This window comes from Fundulus heteroclitus, chromosome 7 (assembly GCF_011125445.2).
Source record: "Fundulus heteroclitus isolate FHET01 chromosome 7, MU-UCD_Fhet_4.1, whole genome shotgun sequence".
Classification (NCBI taxonomy): Eukaryota; Metazoa; Chordata; class Actinopteri; order Cyprinodontiformes; family Fundulidae; genus Fundulus; species Fundulus heteroclitus.
Window position 1 is genome coordinate 38929453 of NC_046367.1, and position 16509 is coordinate 38945961.

Here is a 16509-nt window from a genome sequence, read left to right on the forward strand (position 1 = left end):
ACGTCTATCATTTGGATTGAGTGCAAGAAATGTTGATCAACTTTCCCATCTTAAAGGTTTACCTAATGTAAGCTACTTTTTCTGTATTTACGGTATTCACCAGGGCTTATGACAAGCAAAAAAAAAAATAATTTTAGCAAAGTATACAAGTTAAATTCAGAAAAGGTTTAGCCATGTTAGCAGTGACATGGTTGATACATTTGGTTTTTTTCTTTGCTGTTTTTAAAAAAAAATTATAATGCCTTTAAATAATAATAATAATAATAATCTAATATAGATATGATGAAACCTTTTTGATCGTATGGAGTCAAAGAAAGGTGGAGTCTCACATTCCTCTGTTAGGGGAATTTTTCATATTCGTTTTCATATTCATATTTTTCACATTCACATTCATTCATAAATAAATTTCATATTAGACCTGTCCAGGGTGTACCTCGCCTCTCGCCCATTGACAGCTGGAGATAGGCATCAGCACCCCTCGTGACCCCAGCAGAGATAAGCGTGTTGGAAAATGGATTGATGGATGGATAGATAATTATTAATTATTTACCAAAATTACCACTGTTTGGTATTTGGATATAATCAGCAAAATGAACCGGAAATGGGTCACTCCCCAAAAATACATTGCTGTAGGTTTTCAACTGCCTGTTGTGGTGGTTGGTCAAATTAGTAGCTTTAGGGCGACTGTGGCTTGATGGGTTGAATAGTTGTCTGGCAATCAGAAAGTTGTGGGTTTGATTCCAGCTTCCCCTTGCCACATTTCAATGTGCCCCTGGGCAAGGCACTTGATCCCAATTTGCCTACTGAGCTGCGTCTCGGTGTATGAATGTGTGTGCGTTAGTGAGAGCGACTGGGTGAATGTGGCTCTAGTGTACAGCGCTTTGGGTGGTCAGCATGACTGGAAAAGCGCTATATAAGTTCAGTCCATTTACCATTTATTGATTTGCCTCAAAAATCATTCTACGGGCCACACATGGTCAAGGGGCCCCCTGGTTTCAGGGTTTTAGATTTTAAATGAAAGACAATCTAATTTAGTCCAGACATCCATCCATCCATCCATCCATCCATCCATCCATCCATTATCTATGCAGCTTATCCCTCATGGGGTCGCAAGGGGTGCTGGTGCCTATCTCCAGCTGTCAATGGGCGAGAGGCGGGGTCAGTCCAGACATATTTAGGTCAATTCTTTACCTTAAACCTTTGGTGTTTCACCCATTTTTTGGGGTACGAAATCATGGAGTCTTCTCTAGAATGTTTAGCACCAACAGTGCTCCAGTTGCTCCCCACCAGCGGAACATTTTGTGATAGCGTTAACAAGCAACGTTTTTTTATTATTTTCCATAGTCTATCGTGAGCAAATTTGGTTTTATGACATGTACTATAGCTATCAGCAGGAAATCAGTTATCTCCCGCTGATAGCTGGGAGATCACTTATTTTGGTTAGATCAGCAGCCCTTATCGGTCAGGGTTCATAACAGTACATGGGCACAAGCAGAAATTAGAACCAAAACAAGCTGTCAAGTTTTGGTTTGTTGAAGTACTCAAACGGTGAAGTGAACAGAGCTCCTTTAAAATAAAATAGAAAGAACTTACAAGTTGGTCTTATACACTGAGATCAGAACAGGATGAGAAGAGCAACGGGAAGTGAGAACAGGCATGGAACGGACAGTAGAACGGATGAATTCAGCAAAGTGACAGACAATGAGCTTAAATAAAGAAGCATGGTGGAAAAATGACAAGCAAACTAGAGGAGCAGGTTAGAAATGTGCAAATAAGTTTAGTTTTATGACCATTTATCTTCATATTTTATTACAAATGCTTAAAACTTGATACAAATCAGCTGTTATGCAATGGTTTAAGTAAACGGGGACTAAATAGCGTGTTTACAAATAAAAGTGGAAGTAGGAAGTGGTGAAATGTAAATGGTACAAAATTAAAGGGGACAATTTACCCTTCACTTTGCTACAAAAAAAAGAAGTTAGAAAAAAGTACATCATCATTATACAACCTTTCTGAAATAAATGCAGCCAATGTGAATTTATTTGTTGGTCACAAACCAAAAAGGGACTTAAACCCACAGCGAATGCTAAAAGTAGCCATTGAACCCCTCATGGTATTTCGGTCATTTTACCTCTGAAACAAAATAATATAAAAAAATTTAAACTAGTGTTATACAGTAATTAGAAGGGATTAAATCCACTTTTAAAGCACTGCCACTCAGGAAGAATTGAGTTTGAGCATACATAGAAAACATTTGAAGGTATGTTCATTTCTAACTTCATGTTTACATGTGTTATAATTATACAGTATGCCTCAGTGATTGGTTTAAATACATTTTCTCTACGATTCATGTGTGTGACAATTATCTGATTATTATCTGATGTTCTGCACAGGTGGATTTCTTGTCAGTGAACTTTGACTACAACTGCGCCTCAGAAAACTTTGCACAAGAGTTGAGAAGCTTGCAGGTACACCAAACATTTTAAACATTTAATGCGGCATGCATGTTTTTACGCTTTAACTATACATAATTATACAATATGGTGTCCTAGATATCTGGGGGAAATTTGCCCATCCTGCTATACAAGATGACAGTACATGACTGTATACTCAGCGAACACCAGTTTCTTGGAGATTTATTACAAGGTAAGTGTCACAAATACCTGATTTATTTTCTTTCTAAAGCAATAAAAGCAAGAGTGCCACTATAGGATACCTAATGCAATGTTAAGTGTTTCCAAAGAGTTAAAAACAAACAAGCACAAAAACAAAAAGCATTACCTTTAAACCCCTACAATTATTAGATACATTAATAAGGACTATTTATAACATGTTTTTGTGACATTTCAGAGAAAATGGAAACTATTCTGGAAAGGCTAAACTCTAAATTTCTGCAATACCTCAGTCTTTTACTGAGGGAGTGCCATTTTATAACAGTAACTAGTACAAATCGGTTTCTTATCAGCTAATTGCTAGAAGGAAGGTCATCTGTAAGGTGGAGAAAATTTTCAAGTTTTAAGTTGTGGGTAATATAATAAATAGGTATATAGTTTTTTAAAGGAATCCATAAGCTATCCATCAGACAAACAGTTCTGTTCTTTTGTTTCTCCTGTATCTTGTGGCAGTTTTATGGAGCAATAGTCTGAATATTATTGGATGTGACATGAATGAAGTGTTAAACAAGCTGGACATGCAGGATGTCCCAGTGAGGTAAGACTGTCTTATTAATTTACAAAGTGTCTTTTTTTCCCTTATAATTTCCCAACTTTTTAGTTCTTTTGCGCTAAAATTGCAATTTCCAAATATTTCGTCAACAGGTCCCAATTTAGGAGTAGTTATGAAAGCATCTTGCATGAATTTGGGGACCAAAGCACTGAAGAAAGAGACCTTTTCCTCAGTAAAGCCTTCCCTGTGGACTTCCAGTGGGCAACATCAACAGAGTCTTTCAAGGTTGAAGGAGGCTGGTTAGAAGGGGAGAAAGGAGAAACCATCTGGGATCGTTTTGGTCATGAAGGGCAAGCCTTTAATAACCAGACCGCTGACCTCACTAGTGACAGTTACAACAAGGTTGATATAGACGTCCACCTATTGCGAAGTCTTGGAGTCAACACCTACCAGTTTTCTATCTCCTGGGCCCGTGTTTTCCCCTCAGGTCACAGAGACAGCCAGTCCCATGAAGGGGCTCTCTACTATGACAATCTGATCAATGCTCTTGTTAAATCTGGCATACAACCAGTTGTTACTCTCTACCACTGGGATCTGCCTCAGGCTCTCCAAGACAATGGTGGATGGACCAACCCTTCCATCGTTGAAGCTTTCAAGGACTATGCAGACTTCTGCTTCAGTAGATTTGGAGACAGGGTCAAGAACTGGAACACATTTAGTAGTCCCTGGGTGGTGAGCCATGCTGGGTATGGCACTGGCGAGCATGCTCCTGGAGTTAAAGACTATGTGACTGCTTCCTATCAGGTAAACATGGTAATATTTCACGGCATTAAACTCAGATCGGCACTTAGGGCATGTGCAATACAACTCACACTTTAGGGTACGTGCAGTAAATTTGAACTTTAGGGTATGTGCAATACATCTAGCACTATATGGCTAGAGCAAAGTTTAAGAAAATGCTACAACTACTCTTTTGAGTATATTAGCGTGTAATTTCTCCTGACGGTCTTTGTCCTGAGTCTATCTTGTATGTAGTTTGCTGTTGTGAGTGACACTAACGTACTCACTGCAAAAACGGATCTAAAAATAAGTCAAATGTTCTTAAAATTAGTGTTTTTGTCCTAGATTTGAGCAGTTAAATAAGATTATTTGCCAACGGAATGAGTCCGGCCTGTTTGTACACTGCAAAAAGGGACTAAAAGTAAGTAAAATGTTCCAGAAATTAGTTTGTTCTTGATCTGAGAAGGTAAATAAGATTTTCGGCTAATAGAATGAGTATTTTTACCCTAAAAGAAGATAATTAGATATACTGCACTTTAAATAAGATGATGAAGATGAGATGTTCCTATTTTAAAGTGCCAAAATCGTATTCCATTGGCTGATTGTTTTAACTTGCCTGCTCAGATCCAGGACAATAACACTAATTTCAAGAAATTTTGACATAATTTTAGTTCACATTTGCAGTGTAATGTTTGTGTCTTATGTTTCATTTATTTTAAATTTAATGTTAACATCAACCTGTCCAGGGACTACAGATGGAAATTAGCCAATGGCTACAATCTGGCATATTTACATATGATATGTATGTTCATTAATATGTACTTTACCTTTTTAAATAAAAAAAGTCTCAAATTATGTTTCAAACTTGTTTTAGCTATTTCCCCCTCACTGTTTTATTCTGTATGTTACAGGTCACTCATAATATACTGAAATCCCATGCTGAGGCCTGGCATGTCTACAATGACAATTACAGAAAGACACAGGGAGGAAAAGTGGGCATTGCATTGAACTCAGACTGGGCCCAGCCCACTGATGCCAACAACCCCGAAGACGTGGCGGCTGCAGAACGCTACCTCCACTTTATGCTAGGCTGGTTTGCCCATCCCATATTCATAGATGGAGACTATCCTGCAGTTCTCAAAACTCAGATTGAAAAGAAAAGAAACGAGTGTCCTGGATCTGTGCCAGCAGTAATTCCAACTTTCACAGCTGAAGAGAAGGCGAGGATAAAGGGAACGTCTGACTTTTTTGGTTTAAATCATTATACTTCCCGTTTGGTTAGCAGCAGCGTAGGTGGGTGCAACCCTGGTCCTGAGGGAGTTGGAGACTTCCAGGCTAAAGTGGACCCCTCATGGCCCGCTACAGCATCTGACTGGATCTACTCGATGCCTGAAGGACTGCGACGCCTTCTGAACTACATTAAAGCAGAATATCTAACGGCTCACAATGTGCCCATTTACATAACTGGGAATGGCATGCCAACAGAATACAGTGTGGACACCCTCAATGACACCAGCAGAATCGAGTACATGAGGGGTTACATCAATGAAGCCCTAAAAGGTTAGTGCCTGTAATTTTTATGACATGTGGCATCTTCCAGTTTAATGAAACCAACTATAAATTCTCTATGTTGTCTTCGGTTCCCATTTTACAGCAATTGATCAAGATAAAGTGGACGTGCAGCGATTCACAGTGCAATCACTCATGGATGGATTTGAAGGAAACCAAGGGTACAGTGAAAGATTTGGTCTTCACCTTGTTAACTTTGAAGATGGATACAGGCCGAGAACGCCAAAACAATCGGCGTATTTCTTTGCTCAGATCATCCAGCAAAATGGTTTTGTGTCACGCACACAAGATCATTTTGAAGGTTTGAAAATATCACAAGCTCGCCGTTCCACCCCGCTGCCACCTTCAGAGGTCCCATCAGCATCAAAGGTTGTCTGGGAGAAATTTACACCACAGAAAAAATTTGACAGACAAATGTATCACTATGGCCATTTCCCACAAGACTTCTCCTGGGGCGTTTCATCATCAGCTTACCAAATTGAGGGAGGATGGAATGAGGATGGGAAAGGACCCAGCGTGTGGGATACATTCACTCAGAAGCCTGGTAGTGGTATTCCTGGTAATGCAACTGGAAATGTTGCCTGTGACAGCTACAATAGACTTGATGAGGACCTGTACATGCTGCGAGGACTGAATGTAAAGTCATACAGATTTTCCTTGTCCTGGTCCAGAATCTTTCCCAATGGTAAGCGTGAATCCCTGAACCAGAAGGGTGTTGACTATTATAACAGACTTATCAATGGTCTCTTGGCCCATAAAATCACCCCAATGGTCACAATTTATCACTGGGACCTTCCGCAAGCTCTACAAAACATTGGGGGCTGGCAGAATGTGGAGATGATTGACATTTTTAATGACTATTGCGACTTTTGCTTCGCCACCTTTGGCGACAGAGTGAAATTCTGGATGACCATGAACGACCCTCAAGGGGTTGCATGGCTCGGATATGGGACTGGAAAAATCCCACCAAACATTAAGGACCCAGGAACAGCTCCGTACGAAGTTGCACACAACCTAATAAAAGCTCATGCCAAGGCCTACCACACATATGACGACAAGTACCGTGCTTCTCAAGGGGGTTTAGTATCAATTGCCCTGAATGCTGAATGGGTTGAACCCAAAGACATCAATGTGCCTCGTGAAATTGTTGCAGCTGACCGCGCCATGCAGTTCCAGGTGGGTTGGTTCGCCCACCCAATTTTCAAGAATGGTGACTATCCAGAGGCCATGAAAGCCCAAGTTTTGGTCAAAAGTGAACTCCAAGGTCGTTCCCAGTCAAGACTCCCGTCTTTCACAGAGGAGGAAAAGAACTACATTAAAGGAACTGCTGACATGTTCTGTGTAAATCACCACACTACAAGGATAGTAAGCCATGTCACAGGTCCTCTGTCTCCACATTCATATCAAAATGACTGGGACATCACAGAAGAGGAGGAAGGAGGTTCACCAACTACAGCCATCAAAAACCAGAGAGCTGTATCATGGGGGTTAAGAAGACTTCTCAACTGGATCAAGGAAGAGTATGGAGCCCCGGATATTTATATAACTGATAATGGTGTGGCTACAAAGGCAAAAACTACTTGGGATGATATTGAAAGAGTGTATTATTACAAGACTTATATCAATGAGGCTCTTAAAGGTACAATAATATAATTACATGCTTTTGGAAATGTATTTCAAAGTTGGCATATTGTACCTAATTTTTTTATCATTCATGTATATTTTTGCTTCTCATGGTAACAGCCTACGAACTTGATGGAGTAAGGCTGAAAGGCTACCTAGCAACATCTCTAATGGACTCCTTTGAATGGATAAATGGCTATACAGTTGGTTTCGGGCTCTACCATGTGGACTTCACTGACACAAACAGACCAAGAACACCAAAGTTTTCAGCTCATTTTTACTTCCAAGTCATGAAAGATAATGGTTTCCCCATACCAGATGATGAAAGAATGCTGTATGGCGAATTCCCTCAGGGCTTCCTTTGGAGTACTGCAACAGCAGCTTACCAAGTAAGATACCAGGAAGCCAAATGTACCGTATTTGTCTTTTGTTGCACTGAAATGTACTCCTCTTACCTTTACTATTTTTCAGATTGAGGGGGGTTGGAGAGCAGATGGAAAAGGTCTCAGCATCTGGGATAAATTTGCACACACTCCTCTCAAAGTTTTTGAGGATGACAACGGGGACATCGCTTGTGACAGTTACAATAAAATAGATGAAGATGTTGCAATATTAAAGCAACTTAGGGTAAACCATTATCGCTTCTCTATATCCTGGACGCGGGTACTTCCTGATGGCACCACAAATTACATCAATGAGGCTGGTTTCAGCTACTATAACAGACTAGTAAATGCACTGCTTGCAGCAAACATCCAGCCTCATGTAAGTTTAACCTTTTTTTTTTAGCTCCCTGGATTACATTTTACATGCAAAGCCCTCAATACTGAAAAGTTTATTGTTAATTTATTTTGTCTCAGATCACTTTGTACCACTGGGATCTTCCACAAGCCCTGCAGAATGTTGGAGGTTGGGAAAATGAGACTACTGTTGAAAGATTCAAGGATTACGCTGACCTCGTCTTTAGCCGTCTTGGTGACAGAGTGAAACTTTGGATCACCATCAATGAGCCATATAATGTTGCAATGGTTGGCCATGGATATGGAGTAGCTGCCCCAGGTATTTTCCTAAAAAAATAAAATGTTATGTTAATGATTCAACATTTAGTTATTATGAAATGTGATTTCAACAAAAAGACATGTAACACAAACTGTGTTTTCAGGTATCAGTTTCCGCCCAGGTACCCTTCCCTACATTGTTGGTCACAACCTCATCAAAGCTCACGCTGAAGCGTGGCACCTTTACAATGACAAATATCGAGCTACACAGAAAGGAAGGGTCTCCATCACTATTAACTCTGACTGGTCAGAGCCCAGAAACCCCTACAAGCAAGAGGACATTGACGCTGCCAGACGTGTGATACAGGTAAGTCAAGACCTGTTGTGTTCTACACGACATCGTCCCTTCTGTTTTGAGACGTTAAGCGGCGTCTCTCTGTGCAGTTCTACATTGGCTGGTTTGCCCATCCCATATTTAATGGTGACTACAGCGAAACGATGAAGACAATCATTCGGGAACGCAGTCTTGCAGCTGGCCTGAGTAAATCACGGTATCAAAAAAACACATAAATATGTATTCTTTCTATAATGCATGCCTCTAGTGTATGCCTGACACCTTTTCTAATTTATTGCAGCTCATGAATATCAGATCTGGTTTGCTTTGTATGTTCCCTTGAGGGTTCCCATCTTTCTCATTAGAGTCATGCATGAGTTTTAGTCTAAACCTAATTAGAACTTGAGAACACTCATTCTCTATTAAATTAAATTCATCTTCAAATTCTCTAGGCTGCCTGAGTTTACACCAGAGGAAATAAAGAGAATCAAGGGGACGTATGATTATTTTGGATTCAACCATTACACTACTGTCCTGGCATACCCTTTAAACTATGGAAATCTTCAGCATTATGATGGAGACAGGTGAGTAAGCACTTCCACATTACCTTTAAAAAAATATTGAGTTAATAAATAATTTTTTTAATAAGTGCGTTTTAGTCAATATTGTGACTTATTTTAATTCCAAATCTAAACTCTAATCTATTTACAGGGGAGCAGGGACAGTTGTTGACCGTACCTGGCTTGATTCTGGTTCCGGTTGGCTGAAGGTCACGCCGTTTGGATTGCGCAGAATACTGAACTTCATTAAGAAGGAATATGGAAATCCTACGATTATCATCACTGAGAATGGGGTCTCAGAGCGCGGGCCCATAGATCTAAAAGATTATCACAGGAGTTACTTCTATGAAAAATATATCAACCAAGTGCTGAAAGGTATTAAACCAAACTTATCAAACATACAACATTAGCTGTGATGGGCACAAACAAGGAAATAAACTAATGATGAGCTGGAATACATTGACTCTAAAAAAATCAAAAGTGAAAATAAGTATTTCTATAATCCAAATATGATGTTCTTACAGCTCACCTGCTAGATGACGTGGACGTCCGTGGCTACACAGCTTGGTCACTCATGGACAACCTGGAGTGGGCCACTGGCTTTGCAGAAAGATTTGGACTTTTCTATGTCAACCGCTCCGACCCCAATGTGCCTCGAGTGGCCAAAGAGTCCGTCTCCCTCTACTCCACCATCATCAACTGTAACGGGTTCCCCGACCCTGCATCAGGACCTCACGATTGCTTAAAGCCTGGACCTGAAGGTAATCAGAGGTGCTCAGATTCCTCCTCTGGAGGTAAAAACAAACCAGATTCAATGATTAATTAATCAAAGAAAGCTTTAAGAGCTTATCAGTCACAGAAGTGTGGTTGCGACCAAAAAAAAAAAGTTTAAATAAAGAGCTAAAACTAAAAAACAACAACATACCAACCAACTACCTTAAATGCAGTGTGAATGTTTTGATGCACAGTTTTGTGCAACACTTTTCAGCAGCCTTATCTTCAAAGGCAGCATGCAGTTATCTAAAAAAAAAAAAAAGGTTACATTTGCATGTTCGGTTAATGACAAAGCGGAATAAAGCAGCGGAAGAGGCAGGCTCCAAAGTGCATTATGTCCATCTTAAAACAGATTAAATTTTACAATTTTTATAGTAAATTCCTATTTCATAAGGCTTAAACCTGCTGTCAGTTTTTAGCTTGACTATCATTCATATTTAAATCTACATATTTAGACTGAAGCCTGCACTTGTCTATCAACCGTGTAGGAATCTGCTGGAAAAAAGTGCATTGGGTATACTGTGGTGTGACAAACATTCTAAGCAATTCAGTTCAGTCTATTTCAGCTGAGTTCAAATTATGCTGTATATGTAGTAGGAATTCACAACCAATGACACCTGAAGGCACTTTACAAAATAAATCCACTTTATATATACACAAATACCTAGTCTATTCATTCTAACACATTCAACACTCTGACATACATTGTCATTTGATCCAAGATAATAAGTGAGATAATGTGGTCAACGTCCATTTATTATTCCAAGAGGTAAAATAGTTACCTCTTGGAAATCCAGCTGATCGGGTGGAGAGACGGACTTTACAGCAACTACTCCTCCTGAAAGAGCATGTAGCAACAGTGGAGAGGAGGGGCTTTTAACAATATTTTGATATTCTAAAAGAGGAATTAAAGTTTATTGGAGTTTCCGTCATGTCAGTTCTCTTCTAAGTCATCAGATGTGGTTATAATTGTGGGTAGGCAAGATACTGCTGTGTCCTTCTGTGTTGCAGCAGATCTGAAGAAGCCTCTGACTCAGGACTCTGTTGTTCCACAATGAGCTTTCAAGTCTCTAGAACAGGGACTAGGATTGGGGCTGGTCGATATAGAAAAAAAGAATCACAAACCTGGATCCAAGCACCTACAGGTGCTTGGATCCAGGTACTTACAGACTCAATTATATACAGAAGACCCCTATTATTATCTTCAGCTGTCACTTTATACATGTCACATTAATTATATATATTTTTAGTGATGGTATCAAGGCATTGGTTGTTTGTAGCTGTAATACTTTATCAGCTGGTTCTGCTGTTCTTTTTATCTCTCTTTGCAGGAGTAGAAGCAGACTCAGATGATGTTATATCCCTCTCTCCATTTTCTCTCCTCTTTTTCTTTCACCTTTTCTCCCTTTTAGCATTTTGTCTCAGCTGTTTCTCTCCTTTTTTCCTCTTCTACCTTCCCGTTTCAGTGTCCGTTGAACATGAAATAGTGCCTGCATAAATTCTAAGACAGCTTCTTGCACATATAAACCAAGTAGAGCACTATGGCGAAAGCAGTAAGGCTCCACTTGTGAAACTAAAGTCTGTTGGGCTCTTTTTGGCATTAATTTTTAGGTCTTGTTATTTGATTCAAAAGTTAAACATTACATTTAACACATTTAATGCTGATAACAGCGTCAGAATTACCATCAAATATAGATTCTGGGCAATATATTGCAAATTCACAGTCATCGAAATATCATATAGAAAGAGCAGTTTGGGCTGCTATAATCATTAGCGAATTATTCATGCCACCTGTGCCCAGAACACATTTGCTAATGCTTGTTACTTAAAGCTGCAGAATATATTTTAAGATGGCCTTTTATTAGGTCATTTAGAAACTGTATTATTGGCATTTTTGCTAAAATAGCAGCTGTAACCAGATGCAAGTTGTTTTTTATTTTTAATGAACCATGTTGTTTGGATTTTGAAAACATTTAATTTACTTTCTTTATTTCTTCTTTTTTCTTTTTTTTTCTTTCCCCCCCCCCCTTTTTTTTTATTTACTTCAAGTAGGTAAACTATTCACCCAAAGCAGAAAAACATTAGCTTTTATTAAAGTATTTATTGCAAGCCATGTTGTCATGATGACATTCATATACTTTATCACATGTAAGTGTTGTACAGCCCTGCCATTTGGTGCTGAAGTAATATTGGTTTGTAGGAGTTTTAGAACAACTGAGTTATTCTGCTATACTGCTTTAACCCGTCATAAGACGGCCAGTTAGCCTGATTCTACAGTGGAAAGCTGTGGTGAGTGTTGCCTCATGGAGATGCAGACTGTAGATAATAAACTGTTCATCTGTTCAGAGATCCAGGGTAAAAGTGTTTTACTGAGGGAAACCTACCAAGTTTAGTGTGGAAAAGCAGCTCTATCATAAATTTGCTGAATTTCTTATTAGTCAGAGTTTTTTTTTGTCCTAAATAACAAACGATCAATATTTTCAGCTAACATTTTGTCATTGATGAAAACGTTTTCATAACAGTCCTCAGAATGTGGTGTATAAAATTACACTTTAGATTTCCTTTAATCGACCTAATTAAAACTTTTTTTTTCCAGGAACAAGTGCTCCAGTAAATGTCAGCTCTGTCAACTTCCTGGGTCTGAAGCTCTCTGCTGAAGAAGCTGAAACGGGCCTTAACGCTACGTTTGCTCTGCTGATTGTGGCATCGACTGGAGCCATTTGCTTGGCCATCGGCTGCTTTTTAACTAAAAGACGTTTAAAAAAGAACTCAAGAAGTTGAACAATGTAACTGCACTCACATACAGACATATGAACATTTAAGTGGATATTTATAAAGTCTACATGAAACAGCATCTTCCACAGACATATTATATTCCAGCTGACTTTGTATGTTTTTAAATCAATTCTTCATGAATATATTCCATTGATGATGCCACCACATCAGTTTTCCTCATTTCAATTCAATTCAATTCAATTTTATTTATATAGCGCCAAATCATGAAACATGTCATCTCAAGGCACTTTACAAAGTCAAGTTCAATCATATTATACAGATTGGGTCAGATTATACAGATTGGTCAAAAATGTCCTATATAAGGAAACCAGTTGATTGCATCAAAGTCCCGACAAGCAGCATTCACTCCTGGGGAACCGTAGAGCCACAGGAAGAGTCATCTGCATTGTACATGGCTTTGCTGCAATCCCTCATACTGAGCAAGCATGAAGCGACAGTGGGAAGAAAAACCACCCATTAACGGGAAGGAAAAACCTCCGGCAGAACCGGGCTCAGTATGAACGGTCATCTGCCTCGACCGACTGGGGTTACAGAAGACAGAACAGAGACACAACAAGACAGACAAACAAGCACAGAAGCACACATTGATCTAGTAATCTGTTCTACATTAGATGGTAGTAGCGGGTGAGCCGTCTTCTCTGGATGATGTCACAGTTAACAGAACGCCAGACCAGGTGTACCTACTATGAAGAAAAAGAGAGAGAGCAAAAAGTTAAAAGCTGAAATGACGACAGTCATTTCAATGTAATACAATGCAAAACTGGAGAACAGTAGACTGAAGAACAGTAGAAATCAGTAGAGTGAGAAAATTAGACCCTGATGTCCTCCAGCAGCCTAGGCCTATCACAGCACAACTATAGAGATAGCTCAGGGTATGAGCCACTCTAACTATAAGCTTTGTCAAAAAGGAAAGTTTTAACATTAGTCTTAAAAATAGATAGGGTGTCTGCCTCACGGACCAAAACTGGGAGTTGGTTCCACAGGAGAGGAGCCTGATAGCTAAAGGATCTGCCTCCCATTCTACTTTTAGAGACTCTAGGAACCAGCAGCAGACCTGCAGTCTGAGAGCGAAGTGCTCTGTTAGGAACATACGGGGTAATCAGAGCTCTGATATATGGTGGAGCTTGATTATTAAGGGCTTTATACGTTAGAAGGAGAATTTTAAATTCTATTCTTGATTTAACAGGAAGCCAATGAAGGGAAGCTAAAATTGGAGAAATATGATCCCTCTTGTTGATTTTCATCAGAACTCTTGCCGCAGCATTTTGAATCAGCTGAAGACTTCGAACTGCATTTTGTGGACTTCCTGATAGTAAAGAATTACAATAGTCCAGCCTTGAAGTAACAAATGCATGGACTAGTTTTTCAGCATCACTCCTGGACAGAATGTTTCTAATTTTGGCGATATTCCGGAGGTGAAAAAAGGAAACTCTGGAAACCTGTTTAATATGGGATTTAAATGACATGTCTTGGTCGAAAACAACACCAAGATTTTTAATTTTATTACCAGAGGCCAAGTTAATGCCATCCAGATTAAGGGATTGATTAAGAACTTTATTTTTTGAAGACTCTGGCCCAAAGATTACAACTTCTGTCTTGTCAGAATTTAAATGCAGGAAATTTAAAGTCATCCAGCTTTTGATGTCATCAAGACATGACTGCAGTCGAAGTAACTGATTGGATTCATCAGGATTTATGGATAAATATAGCTGAGTGTCATCAGCATAACAGTGGAAATTAATCCCATGCTGTCTGATAATTTTGCCAATCGGAAGCATATATATAGTAAATAGAATTGGTCCAAGGACTGAACCCTGTGGTACTCCACAAGTGACCCTAGAGTTTGAGGAAGATTTATTATTAACATGAACAAACTGGAATCTGTCCGACAGATAAGATTTAAACCAGCCTAATGCTTTTCCCTTAATCCCTACAGTATGCTCAAGTCTTTGTAGGAGAATATTGTGATCAACTGTATCAAATGCAGCACTGAGATCTAACAGGACAAGTATAGACACAAGTCCATTATCTGAGGCCATGAGAATATCATTAGTGACCTTCACCAGAGCTGTTTCAGTGCTATGATGAGCTCTGAAGCCTGACTGAAACTCCTCAAGTAGGTCATTACTTTGTAAATGTTCACATAGTTGATTAGCAACTACTTTCTCAAGAATTTTAGATAAGAAAAGAAGATTAGATATAGGTCTGTAATTTACTAACTCATCTTGATCAAGAGATGGTTTCTTAAGTAAAGGTTTAATAACAGCTACTTTAAAAGCCTGTGGTACATATCCATTTACCAAGGATACATTAATCATGTCTAAAATAGGACCACTGATCAGAGGGAATACCTCCTTAAACAACTTGGTTGGGATTGGGTCTAACATACAGGTAGAAGGTTTAGATGAAGCTAAAATTTTAGATAGCTCAGAAAGCTCTACTGCTTTTAAACAGTTCAGACACTGCGCAGGTTCTAAGGATTCCTCCAATGCTGCCTCACTTACTGAGGATGAGGTAATCATGTTTGGGAGGATGCCAATTATTTTATTTTTAATGGAATCAATTTTATTTATGAAGAATCCCATAAAATCATTACTGCTAAGAGCTAAGGGAATGGATGGATCAACAGAGCTGTGGCTCTGAGTAAGTTTGGCAACTGTACTGAAGAGAAATCTAGGATTATTCTTATTCTCCTCAATTAATGATGAAAAATATGCTGCTCTAGCTCTGCGAAGGGTCTTGTTATACAACAATAGACTGTTCTTCCAGATTAGGTAGGATTCCTCTTGGTGTGTAGAGCGCCATTTTCTCTCCAATTTCCTAACATTGTGCTTCAAGGAACGCAGCTCTGAATTAAACCAAGGAGCCAGCTTCCTGTGAATAATCACCTTCTTTTTCAAGGGAGCTACATTGTCTAATGCAGAACGCAATGACGAAGTCATACCGTTTACAAAGACATCTATTTGTGAATTGGAAGAAACAACATTGCTGCTATCTGCAGGGCATTTCTGCAATACGGAGGATATTAAAAAGGGGACAGACTCTTTAAGTTTTGATACAGCATTATCCGATAAAGATCTACTATAATGGAACCCTCTTTTGGGGGTGGAGAACTCAGTTAGATTAAACTCAAATGTTATTAAAAAATGATCAGATAGGACAGGGTTGTGAGGAAATACTGTTAATTCTTCACAATCAATGCCATATGTCAGAACAAGGTCTAAAGTATGGAGCCGAGAGTGCGTCGGTTCATGCACATTTTGAGCAAAACCAATTGAATCTAGGATAGTTTTAAAGGCTACACTAAGGTTATCACATTCTGTGTCAACATGGATGTTAAAATCACCCACTATAATAGCCTTATCAGTATTTAACACCAAATCAGATAAGAAATCTGACAACTCATCCAAAAACTGAGTGTAAGGGCCTGGTGGACGATACAAAACAACAAACAGAAGAGGTTTTATTGCTTTGCAGCTTGGATGAGGGAAACTGAGGGTTAAATGTTCAAAAGAACTGTAGTTATTAATTGGCCTGGGACTAATTAATAAATCAGACTGAAAGATAGTTGCCACTCCTCCTCCTCTTCCCACAGATCTGGGAATGTGGAAATTTGAATAATTGGAGGGAGTTGACTCATTTATACTAACGTAGTCCTCTTGTAGCCAGGTTTCTGTGAGACAAAACAAATCAATCTGTTTATCAGAAATCAATTCATTAACTAACAAAGTCTTTGGAGGGAGAGACCTTATATTTAATAGACCACATTTAATTGTTTTATTTTTAGGTTCAAGGTGAACCGTATTGATTTTTATTAGGTTTTTATGATTTGTTCCTTTTAGATAAGTTTTTGATCTGTTAAGTTTTGGCCGTGGGAAAGACACCGTCTCAATAGGATAATGGATGGGTAACA

The 16509-nt window shown here is 39.1% G+C and overlaps 1 protein-coding gene and 1 long non-coding RNA gene across 3 annotated transcripts in view; one reads left to right on the forward strand and one right to left on the reverse strand.

The window, feature by feature from the left end:
* On the forward strand, positions 1-12746 carry LOC105923589 (lactase-phlorizin hydrolase). Its single transcript, XM_036139607.1, has 16 exons — positions 1-67; positions 2394-2468; positions 2553-2646; positions 3126-3210; positions 3318-3969; positions 4857-5505; positions 5600-7153; positions 7258-7526; positions 7609-7899; positions 7995-8193; positions 8297-8499; positions 8577-8683; positions 8919-9050; positions 9178-9401; positions 9551-9787; positions 12397-12746. The coding sequence occupies exons 3-16, from the start codon at positions 2589-2591 to the stop codon at positions 12579-12581; spliced, it is 4845 nt and encodes a 1614-aa protein (XP_035995500.1). The 5' UTR covers positions 1-67; positions 2394-2468; positions 2553-2588; the 3' UTR covers positions 12582-12746.
* The window catches only part of LOC118563753, a 17485-nt gene continuing 9070 nt past the window's right edge, over positions 8095-16509 (reverse strand). The window contains exons 2-6 of one of the 2 annotated variants that reach the window (XR_004931413.1): positions 10583-10638; positions 9963-10046; positions 9556-9814; positions 9205-9343; positions 8095-8201 (exon numbers count right to left, since the gene is read on the reverse strand). This is a non-coding gene — a long non-coding RNA (uncharacterized LOC118563753). The remainder of the gene's footprint in view (positions 8202-9204; positions 9344-9555; positions 9815-9962; positions 10047-10582; positions 10639-16509) is intronic. The other variant, XR_004931412.1, reaches the window with a different exon arrangement.